Raw genomic sequence first — 12,669 nt, forward strand, 5'->3', positions numbered from 1 at the left:
GTGTGTGTGTGTATGGAGATGGAGGTGGAAGGGAGGCTTGTCCTTTCCTTTAAGAAAATTACATTTGTTCATAGGTAGGTACTAGGCTATCGGCCAAAAGGCGTACGTAAGCCTAGCCACAAGGTACCATAGCTTACCCCACCCAAGAAAGTTATTTTCCTGTGCCACTGTCAAGCAGAGACACAGAAGTGGATCCCCGAGGTGTATTTCCTATTTCCCATCCACTCATCAAGGTTTTTCTTGAAGAGTGCTAATGAAGAACTTTGCTTGACATAGATGGGTAGCTTGTTCCAGAGTATAGGAAGTCTCTGGGACAGGAATCTATCCCTCCAGCGTGTCCTGTTTATTGTGGTGACAAGGTTTAAGTCACTAGAGCAGGTAGCTTGGAGGGTTTGGGATTTCTTTAGGTGTAGCATGTCCAACAGCTCTGGGTTTGACATAGCTTTATATGTTAGGCAGAGATCATCTCGGAGTAGGCGATATCCTATGGAGTAAAGCTGGAGTTTTTTGAGGCGGTCAGTGTAGGCATTTGTTTGAGGCCAGTAATCCTCTTTGTGAGGTACTTCTGTGGCCTTTCCAGCTGCTGCAGATGTCTTGTGAGATACATTCCAAAAGGGGCGTTGTACTCTATAATGGGTCTAATGAGTGACGAGTAGAGGGGAACAATGACCTCTTTTTTTCTGGACGAGAACCTTTTTATGATGAGGTGTGCCACGTAGAAGGACTTCCTGACTACTGTGGCGATGTGACTATCAAAGGAGAGACTACTGTCCACCTGGGTCCCAAGGTCTCTTATCACGCATTCGGTGTTAAGTAGATTGCTGCCTATGTGGTATTTCATGGGTACAGAGTTTTTACCAAAGGGGATAACACTGCACTTTTTGGCATTGAGCTTGAGGCCATGGCTCTGACACCAGGCATCTGTCTTAGTGAGGCCCTTCTGTAGGATGTCCACATCATTTGGGGACTTTACTATGGCTCCTAGTTTGCAGTCATCTGCAAACTTCGTCAGCCAGAGGCCTTCTGTGTTAGCCTGTACTTCAGAGAAGTAGATACCAAACAGGAGAGGTCCCAGGACAGAACCCTGTGGCACTCCACTTGTCACTGCCTTGAGGTGAGATTTGGAGTTTGCAACTTTTACAGTGTGGGTTCTGTCAGTGAGCCAGTTGGCAACCCATCTTGTGACGTAAGGATTTATACCTAGTTTAGTGAGTTTAGCTATAAATCCAGAATGGGGGATATGCACTCTATGTATGTGTCTGGATATGTATGTGTATGTACTCTACCAATTTTCTTGAAAGAAAAGTGGGTGACGCATCACTTTTGCTTCTAAACAAAACTGTGATACATAATCATGAAGCTTAGTATAATTAGAATAAGCACGAGTGAAAGTAACATTTTTTCTTGTGACTTTTTACAAATAAGATTCACATATTATAAATATTACCTGCTGAAGACTGGAAATTGTTGCAACATTCCCAAGTTGTTTGCGAAGTTCTTCAAACTCCTGCATGGAGATCTTTGTTGGGGTAGATGGGATACTGAAGTTGGTGCTTGTATTAGTCGCTGCACCAAGGTCAGCCCTATCCTTAGCATTCTGCTGTAAGTACTGAAGAGTCTACGAACAACAATAATGTAGTACAAACAATTAAAATAATTTTTATAATCATCTTACTCATTAAATAAAAGAAATCAAATCATTCAGTTTTCTTTCTAGTCTTTCTAATCAAGGTCCAAGAGTTCTCACTACAGTCAGGCAAAGTGCACATCAAAGCCATGTAACAGGCTCAGGAATTAGGACAGAAAAAAAAAAAGTTATGTACTTACCATAACGTTCCATCTATGTTGTCTCTCTTATTTTTCCTCAACCTGTGGGTTTCGGATTCGACTCGTCCACTTTCCAAAAGCTTAGGCTCTGAAGCTCGAGCTCCTCAACTACCCATAATGCCTCACTACCCCCTTGTTAACTCGGATAGAGTTTGCTGCTACCATGTTTGCCCACAATAACTATACAAGCCCAGCACAACTACTTCTGACAGTTGCTAACAAGAAAGACAAAGAACAGGAGCTCAACAAGGAACTGAGGTTCCTATAAGCACATTTGACAGGTCATACCCCAGGGACAGGGGGAACAAAGGAGGGAAGGTTGAGGTGATGTTGTCTTCTCATTCTTCCTCTACCACTGGGACACAGTCCCCAGCTACAACAAACCTTGGGAGGCCTTCATGGAAGGATATTCCTGAGCACTGCAAAACCACAGGCAGCCCTACTTCACTATATCCAATTTATAGTGGGAAATAAAAGTGTGAGAATTAGACCAGGAGGCAGTTGAACATATCGTTAATAGACACTTTAGCCCAAAAAGCTTGAAAAATTGCCATGGATCTAGTAGAATGAGCCTTAACTCTTTGAGGCAACAGAACACCTTTGGACTCATAAACAAATGAGATGCAATCTCTTAACCATTTTGCTAAGGTGGTTTTGGTGACTGGTTTGTCCTTTTTACATCCAAAAAGGATATAAAAAGTTGGTTAGATTGTCTGAAAGACTTAGTTCTGTCTAGACAAAAACGCAATTGTCTGTGGACATCTAACATGTGAAGCGTGTACTCTCCTTTGTTTTGGAAATGAGGGAAAAAGACCGGTAGGTTGATAGATTGGTTTATATTGTTTTCAGCAGCAACTTTAGGAAGAAAGGATGGTTTAGTACGCAAGGTCACTCTGTCCTTAAGGAAAACTAAGTAAAGATATTAAGAGGAAAGAGCTTGCAATTCAGACACTCTTTTCGGTGAAGTGATAGCCACCATAAAAAAATGGTCTTCCAAGTTAAAATGTTAAATCCACTGTGGCTGAAGGTTCAAAGGGGGGGGGGAGAACCAGGGCCTGTAAAATCATAGGTACATCCCAAGGGGGTGTTGGATCTTTGACGGGATGGAGAAGAGAAAAGTCCTTCTAAAAAAAGACTTACACAATCCAGATGAAGTTAAAGAAGATGCATTTTCACCCAAATGCAAATTCGAAATGGCTGCCAACTGTACCTTTACCATGGAATGACTTGCCCATTCATGGAAAAAAAAAAGAGACAGAAAATCTAATACTGCCAGAACAGGAGTGATAAAAACAGTCTAAAAGGTGCTGAAAACAAAAGTTAAGGACATGAACCTAGGTGAATCCCCTAATACCATTTTATGTCTTTAGGTTTTAACTAGTATCGCTGTGCCCTTCAAGGCAGTTCACTGGCATGCATGCTTAGCCCCGGTCTTAGATACATGGAATCACATATTAAGTAGATACAAATTGGCTGAATGGAGGGTGATTTAAGGTAGCTTTATATATTTAATTCACTAAAGTGCTTGAAGATGATGATCTATAATACTAAGGACTAAAGGTTCCCATACTCTTTGATGACTACATTCCCGTTAGAATTTTATTTGCACAGTGCTCTAAATACATGGATCACTAAAGGTGTAAATACTATGGGATGATTGAGTTAGAAATGTTTAATTTATCCAGACATCAGGCATGCTTTTCAATGGAGCAAACAATGTTTCAGCTTTCTTAAGTTTTATTTTTTGGTTCTTGTGATGCTTTTATATGGAACAGCCCTTAAATTACTACTTTGATAAATTTACTTATTGCTATTTGGGAGTAGTTCACATGAGAATACGTTGGTAGCCAGTGAGTCAATCACCAGTGGCACAACTGAATCAGTATTACAGATCTTTTTATTTTATATCTATATAGGTTAATTCTTACGTACATTTTTCAGCTCAAAAAGATGACTTTAGACTTAACAAGCTAAAACTGTAGCCTAGACAATGTTTTTAAACTCTGGAATTTCTGACCTCCATTATTGACGAGACCCAAATTCTACCACCCCATAAGAAATACAGAGGTCATTAACCAATCCACATAGTTTTTAATTGCAATTTTACCTATCCAGGTACTATGGCTCCGCATTGTCCATTTACATTTATGATTGACCAATATAATTTTAGCATCCGTGGACCAATGATCATCCTCCTAAATTTGACACTCTAATCCAAGTGCTTATCTATGTTTCCTGCGCACTAGCCCCAAATATCCAATTAACGTATTGTTTCTGATATTATGTAACCCTATCACCCATGTAATCCTAGTTCCCCCAAACTGTGCTTTAGCAAATCAGATGAATCTCTTATTATTTTTCCACGCAAAGCAGTTTAGCAAATCAGATGAATCTTTTAGTAGTTTCAAGCGCAAACCTACCCACCAATAACAGCAGCTTACGTCACTCTGCAGCAACTGGACAGACCCTAACCTATTATAACACAAGATTCCTTCTCACCAAATACCACATACTATCCTTAAACAATGAAATTAAGCATTCCCAATGGTACATGCCCTCTCCACCGGCCAGGTTTTCCACCAATCTTATCCCTTTAACACCAACATCCAATGGTATCTTTTATTATAATGTCCAACCACAGTTGCTTTTTCTTTTTACACACAGCAATGATTGGAGAATGCAGTTGACTCAATTAAGAGCCTGATGTTAAAGTAACCAATCAGAAAATATTTGGTTAGTTTCTGGAACAGATTTACATTATAATGCAATTTTAATGTTTGTTTTGTAGAACCAATCAAGTTTTAAGTAAAGCTCTGAGTTTGAATCATTGTTTGGAATTAAACGGCATATATTTTGAATAATGGAAGAAACGAAAAAACATAATATGAAATGGACAGCAGAGCTCACCTGTCCTTGAAATAAAATATATTAGACTTCGGTAAAGGAGAATCCCCTCATGTCTTTTATTTTTTCATTAATGAAACTTTAAAGTAATATTAAAGTTTTATAAAAGTACAGATCTTCGAAGATTAAGGTGAAAATCTTCAAGCTTGGCGTCCATAGTTAGCTGGATTAGCATTCGCAAAAGCTAATCATCCCTACTTAATTTTTCATTTGTTCAGACCAAGAGACTCATTCTTTTGGAAGTGTAAGTTACAGTAATTGGCTAACTAGACATTAGGGAGAAACAGCATGCTGCACATTTTTAGATATGGTTCTAAATATAGATCAAATAACAAAGGGGAGAGAGGACACCCCTGCCTGGTTTCTCTGCTCAATCAGAAATTATCAGAGAGGATCACATCCACTTTAATTTTTTCCTCCAATCCTTCGTACATCCTCCCAATCAACCTTATAATTTTATCAGGGAATGTAAATGCCCCTATTGCTCTGCTCATAAAGTCCCAGCTTACTCTATCAAATGCTTTCTCTGCATCAAGCCTCACCAACAACAGTGGCATTTTCTTACATTCTGCTTCACTCCAGATCATCAGTGTTCTGTTAATGTTGTTAAATGTTGGGCTCTCCTCCACAAAATCACACTGATCCATATCTATCAATTTCGGGATCACTTTTATCAATCTTTTAGCCATTATTGGAAAACACTTTTATAATCATGATTTAGTATTGAAATGGGCTTGTATGAAGCAGATCTGATGGATCTTCACCCTGTTTAGGTATTACAGTTACCACCACTTTTTTCCAGGATGTTTGTACTTCTTCTCTTAAAATACTGTTAAAACTGTAGCTCAATATGTGTGTGTATGTCTTTTTAGAAGCTATCTAAGCACTTGCACAAGTGCATAAATACTGAGCACATGTGAGCCTGACTACCATGGTGTAGTTAGCTGTTGAGATGTAAGCATTTATGTCTGCAAGGTCTGTCTGTTAATCAGTTTGTTTATATTTTATGATACTGCTATCCATCCTGATGTGTTTTTATGAAATAAAGCATCTAAACGAACTACCCCACCTGTTAGTCATCTGTACTAAGAGGGATGAGCGACATGGTGCCAGAATGGGATCCATGTTCTCCAGATTTGAGACCAAGAGGCATTCAGTTGAAATTGGAGGAATATAGAGGAGTGGATCATCCCTACTGCATGTATAATTTGCAGAACATGTCAGAAACGAATTGCAGATGTTAAAACTTGCTCAAATAATTTCTTATTTGCAAAATATGAAACGAAGAATACAGAATTCTCTAAATGATATTTAAATAAACCAACATTTCTGATACTGAGACATATTGCTAGAAACATTTGAATTACTATGGAAAATGTTTGAAATAAAGTCCAAATTGCATAAAACAAATAAAATAAAGGAAACAACTGCATTTTTTGCCCAGCACATATTTTTCGTCTTAATTAAATATATCTGAGTTATCAGAAATGTATGAAGTCTTCTCATGTTTGTGCAGTATTACATTACTGTTATTTCACAAAATACAGCCATTTCAGAGCATATTTCGCAAAAGTACAGTATTTCGAAGAGTTTACTGTGCATTTGAATGTTACTGCAAGCTGCTGTGAGACAGCTTGTTTGTACATAATTACAAGGGCCGCATTTTCAGTGTGTTTGTGCATACTTCGTTGGCATGGCAGACTGATTTAGAAAACCAGGTCCACTTGTGTTTGATACTAATATTGCAAAGAACTGGAGAGTGAGCAAGAGTACGATATTTTCATACAGGGTGCATTTTCTGATAAACATGATTGTACAAAAGGCATTTATTCTGTTTATTTTAGCTGGGTCAGAAGCCATTGAAAGGAAGCGTTCATTTGTGTATGCACCTGCTGTCTTTGTAGGAGGGGGGAAAATAGTCATATTGTTGTACCAGCCGAGTCAAGGGAGGACCCTGAGTGCTTGAAACATAAATTTCGAGAAATGTGTAACCCCCAGATGAACATTACAATGGAGAGGCGCTCATTTTAAACAAAGGATCAAAAGCCTGGTGAAACTTTTGCAGAATATATAACTGACTTGAGAAATAGAGCTAAAACGTGCAGATCTGGTGATTTAAGGGATGAGTTGCTAAAAGACAGACTTGTGTGTAGTATTAAAGATGACACTGTGAGAAAGGTTTTGCTTCGTGACAGTGATTTAACTTTAAATAAGGCCATTGAGATTTGTCAGATATACGAGCTTACAGAAAAGCACACAAATATGCTTACAAATGAGAAATGCATGCTTCCAGTAACTTCTAAAGCTCACGTTGATAGTATGCAGTACGTGGTTGAAAGAAAACAAGCCCAAGCACATGGCAGCAACAGCAACCCCTGCAGCACTCTCTGGTAAACCTCAGAGCTTTCTAGCAAGTTCCAGAGTTTGCACAGTCTCAGTGAAGCATAAGAATGAGTCAGCAAACTCAAAGAATGGGCCAACAACCCATTTTCATTGCCAACTGTCGTAACTGTGGTAGAAATCATGAGTTTAAAAGGGAAAAGTGCTTAGCTTTTGGTCAACAATGCCACAAATGTAACAGTGGAATAATTTCAAGAGGCTTTGTAAATTAAAAGGCATACATTCTTTTATTAAAAGGGAACACTCCAAGAAACAAGTTGATCAGTTAGAAAGCGGTGACCCTACTTTTTATGTTGATGGTGTGTCAGTAATTAGTGAAACAGTTGATGCAATAGATTTATGGGCAAAGAATAAAGCATTTTGCTGTTTCGATAAACAGAAAACCCGCAGAGCTCAAAGGTGACACAGGTCTGAAGTGCAATGTTATATCAGCAGAAACATTTGCTAGAGTATGTGCTGGTGAGGAACCTGAATTTGGCAATGTGTGCAAAGCTTGTTGCTTATGGTGGTGAAGAGATTCAAACAGAAGGCTCAGTAATGCTTTCATGTTACTCTGCTGGGAAAAGCTGCAACTTATGTTATGTGGTCAAGAGGCATGCAATGTCATAATTAGGCCTCAGAAACAGATTGAAAATGGGGCTGCTTTCATTTAAGAAGGAAGTCCTACATGTTAGCTGAAAAGACCACTATTCTAATTTCACCCCGTATATTTTCTCTACCTATGATGATCTTTTCAAAGACAAACTAAGCAAGCTTTCAGTTGTGTACTCCATGTGGTTAGACCCAGATGTCAGCCCAGTTATCAGGCCAGCCCGGAAAGGTCCAGCAGCCATATAGGGCAGAGTCAAAGCTGAGCTAAAAAAAAAGGTGCAACAAGGTGTGATTTGTCCAGTCGATGAACCTACTGAATGGTTATATTCCATGGCAGTAGCTCATAAGAAAAGCTCAGATGATATCAGAATATGTGATGACCCATGAGATTTGAACAAGGTGTAGAAAAGACCTTATCATCCAATGTGTACAGTCGAGGAAGTCGCTGCTCTTATGCCAAATGCCACTGTTTTTTTCTGTCTTGGATGCAAAGAGTTAGTTTTTGTAAATTTTGCTTGACAAGAAACCGTCATTGCTAACCACTTTCAATACTCCATTTGGAAGGTACAGATTTTAGAGAATGCCATTTGGAATAAATTCTGCAAGTAAAGTCTTTCAGAGTGCAATGGAGCAATTTTTTTCTGGGTATCCTTGTGCTATTATAGTAAATGATATACTACTAGGAGGTAATGGTGAAGCAGAGTATGACAAAACCTCAAAAAAGCTCTGGAAAGGGTATGTCAAGTGAATCTTTAGTGGAATCCACAGAAATGCAAATTCAGGCTATGAGAAGTCACTTACGTTGGTCATTTATTTACCATTTCAGGCTTACAACCAGACCCTTCCAAGCAAACAGCCATTCTCGAGATGCCAGCTCCAGACAATGTTCAAGCCCTGTAATATTTTCTTGGCATGATTAACTACCAAGGCAAGTTCTTTCCTGACTTGAGCCAAACATCAGCACCACTCAGAGAGCTAACATGTAAAGACGTATCCTGGTCATAATTAGAACAGCACCAGAGAGCATTTGATGTCCTGAAACAGAATTGCCAGTCCACCAACTCTCAGATACTATGATGTCCACAAGCCAGTTAGTTACTCTTTCCTGTGATGCTTTGAAATTTGGTCTAGATACAGTCATTCTACAAGAGGGTCAACCTGTTGCCTATGCGTCCAGAACCTTAACTCAAAACTGAAATGCAGTATGCTCAGATAGAGAAGGAACTACTGGCAATTGTGTTTGCATGTTCAAAGTTCCATGACTGTTTATGGTAGACCTATCCAGATCGAGACAGACCACCAACCTCTAGTCACTATTTTGAGAAAGCCTATGTATACAGCACCAGCCACATTACAATATATGATGTTGAGATTGCAGAAGTATAATTTCAATCTTGTCTACACAAAAGGCAAACTTCTTTATCTTGCTGATACTTTATCCAAATCACCCAGAAATACCACTGCACAGCATGAGAACGAGAACCTTGATTTTGAAGTCATGGAAGTGAGAAATTGTTCTTCCACACTTCTTGATGAGCTTTGAAATCATACAGCCTCAGATCCAGTTTTACAGAAGCTCAACCAATCGATCGAGGATGGCCGTCAAAGCAATCTAGTTTACCTCAAGTAGTGCAACCTCATTTTCCTTACAAAGATGAGATTTTGTCTGACAATGGTGTCATCATGAACAGTCCGAAAGTCATTGTTCCAAAGTCCCTGCAACCAGAGTATATTGCTATCTTGTATCATGGCCACCCATGAACTGATTCTACTAAAAGGAGGGCAAAAGGACTAGTATTTCAGCCTTCTATGTCACAAGACATTGAGAAAGTACTTTGCTCTTGTTCTGTATGTAATGTTACCAGATCCGGTCACATCTCCAGACCATGTTATAGATACATGGCAACTTGGACATATACATTGTTTGTTTCTAATGTCTATATTAATGCATGTCTAACTCCAATGTCATTTTCATTTGAGGGCAATCTTTTTAAGGAGGAGGAGGATGTAGATCAATATGTGTGCATATGTCTTTAAGAAGCTATCTAAGAGCTTGCACAAGTGTATAAATACTGAGCACATGTCAGCCTGACTGCCATTTTGTAGTTAGCTGTTGAGATGTAAGCATGTATGTCTGTAAGGTCTGTCTGTTAATCAGTTTGTTTATATTTTATGATGATGCTATCCATCCTGGTGTGTTTTTATGTAATAAAGCATCAAAACGAACTACTTCACCTGTTCGTCATTTACACTAAGAGGGACAAGCGACAAAAAAACTTAGAAAGACCACATTATTGACTCATGAGAATGTGTCCAAATCTTACATTAGCCAACACTAGTGCTGTCAGACTTGATTGTGGTAGTGTTCTCACTAGTGGTCAATGCAACTTGTTGGCTAAAGTACCCTCTACACTTACCCATACACAAGCATCCAGCCATCAGCAAACAAGCCCCATCACAGTTGATCACAGTAATAAAAACATTCACCCACACATACATGTTCCAAAACATGAGTGCACATACACACACACACACACACACACACACACACACACACACACACACACACACACAGACTCCAACTTCCCACGTTTTTACTAAATTTTCCTGTACCATGACTGATTCCTCAGGAGCGAATGAGTGACTACCATCTTTTGATGCCATTCATTTTTTTACACTAACAGTTATGGGTAAGTGATTCACGGCAGTCTAAATAATGAGACACTACCTTTTCTGGTGGACAACACACAGTTAATCAGATGCTTCCCTGGACTGCTGCATTATCATATAGTTCTGCTCATGAGACTGCCCTTCATGCTGACGCATCCATTAGCAGGAAACATCTGAGCTAGGGCAGTCTAAGACACTGGAAAGACTTATCACAAAGGGGAAAAACTGACATGCTAAAGCCCCCTGTGCTAAAATTCTAAAATCCAAGTCAATACATCCAGAAGATCACCTCATCCAACTTACCTACTTGCACCTTACTTGTTTTTTCCTTAAAATAACAAGGTCAAACATACTTCTATCAGTTCTCTAAACCTGACCACAGGGTATATTGTTATGCATTTCTGGGGATCAGATTAGTATTAAAATGCAAGATGTTATAGCTGCATTGTTTTTTTTAAGAATATTTACTGCCAAACATTGCTTGACCCTGTAAATCTTCACATCCGGACTTCAAACTTTAGAAGTTCAAGAACTGATCTCCATGTCTTTTGCAAATTCATTTAGCTTCATTTCTTCAACATACTAGAGGAGTTGGCTATAAAACATACAGAATATATATATATATATATATATATATATATATATATATATATATACACACTTTTCACTGTTACAAAAAATATGCTTATATTATTTATATGCCATAATGCAGAACCGTAGCTAATGGTCACAGGAGACCCCAATAGCTGTGTCTTGTAACTGTGAATGTTTTCTAAAGTATACCATACTACATTACCAGAACAAAAACTTTCCAAACTGAAAATAAAATAAATAAAAGTATATATTAAAGAACAATATTTACTCAATCTCAGCATTTTAGTCATAATGCCTTCACAGTAAAGAATGTTTTATATACTTTATATACAACAAATGAACATTCTAATCTCCAAAATGCATGATGCAGCTACTACTAAATATATTCCTTAAAGAAATTAAAAAAAAAATCTTGTAAACCCCAAATGAAGGATGGTGTTTTTGTTTTGACTTTTTAATGTATATATTAGGAGGTACATTACAACAGTTTGGTTACTGATGAATTTTATATCAAATATTTAATTACTCTCGTCTGTCTCTGATAAAAAGAAATCATATTCTTCATAAGTCCTGTTCCCAATGTCAAACACTCTCCTGGCTTTAGTGTTGTGTAGCATTGGCTACTTGAACTCAAACTATATGCAAGGTGTTGGCCAAACAGCAGGTGAGCCCAGGTGTTGCAATACGAGGCCTTAACGTTTAAGGCAATGAATACTTCGGCAAAACTGGGATGGGACTGACTAGCATTCACCACAACTGAGTGGCCTAGTGGACTAATGCACAATGCTGTAGTTGACAGCGTCCTGGGTTCAAGACTTGGCAGAGTTGATTATTTGGACGGCGCAGTGGTACCGTTGTCACCTCACAACAAGAGGTTCTCCAGTTTAATTCTTGGCTGGGGAGCCTGCATGTCCTCCCTGCTTTCATGTGGGTTTCCTCTGGGTGCTCTGGTTTCTTCCCACGTTACAAAGATGTGCATCTGCAGCGTTTCTCCCCAGGCCTCTACTAAAAATTGGCTTAGTTCCAAGTTGGGCTTTCCCGGTAAACAAATGTTAAATGAATAAATAAATAAATAAAACTAGCTCAAGAGTGAAACCATGCTGCATAACAGTACAGGCCAACATTTAGACATAAAGCTTGCAATAGCTATTGGGCTGCAAACATATGCATAACTTTTAGGCCATTCAGTGGGGCAACCTGTTGTGGCAGGGCCTGTAGGAGTCTCCTCACCTCTAACAGTTCCTCTTCAACTTGGTGAGGGAGGGTATGTGAAGTGACAACAGACTTCCTGATCAAAAATTCAACCAGGAATCTTTGTTTTGCAGACTCAAAGTGAGCCAAAAGAGGGCAGTCAGCAGGCCCTCTAGTATTAGATGCTTTCTGCTGCTACCTTCGAATGTAACTATACCATCAAGATGGTTGCAGGCATGCACATCACCTGCTTTTCACACTGTTAGTAGGCATGAGGAATGAGTTCATTTCTTCACAAGTTAATGGAAACCTTGCATTTCAGAGAGGAGGTTTTGGAAAGTGCTTAGTCTACTAATTCTTTACCTTCTTCAAACTAACAGATATGGACCTAAATCTGTGACCAAAAAAAAAAAAAATAGACTCTCTTGCTATTTCCTGCACTGGTCTCCCTTCAGAGCCACCATTTCTGGACAGTGATGATAACCTTAAAAT

At 38.8% G+C, this 12,669-nt stretch overlaps 1 protein-coding gene across 2 annotated transcripts in view; it reads right to left on the bottom strand.

The window, feature by feature from the left end:
* TUBGCP2 (tubulin gamma complex associated protein 2) overlaps positions 1-12,669 on the bottom strand; it is a 1,158,397-nt gene that overhangs the window by 1,056,519 nt on the left and 89,209 nt on the right. For both annotated transcript variants that reach the window (XM_044056780.1, XM_044056781.1), the window contains exon 4: positions 1,448-1,618. In XM_044056780.1, the coding sequence (XP_043912715.1) occupies positions 1,448-1,618 (171 nt within the window). The remainder of the gene's footprint in view (positions 1-1,447; positions 1,619-12,669) is intronic.

The sequence above is a fragment of the Protopterus annectens genome, chromosome 14.part0 (genome assembly GCF_019279795.1).
Source record: "Protopterus annectens isolate FY-2018-M chromosome 14.part0, PAN1.0, whole genome shotgun sequence".
Taxonomy (NCBI): Eukaryota; Metazoa; Chordata; order Ceratodontiformes; family Protopteridae; genus Protopterus; species Protopterus annectens.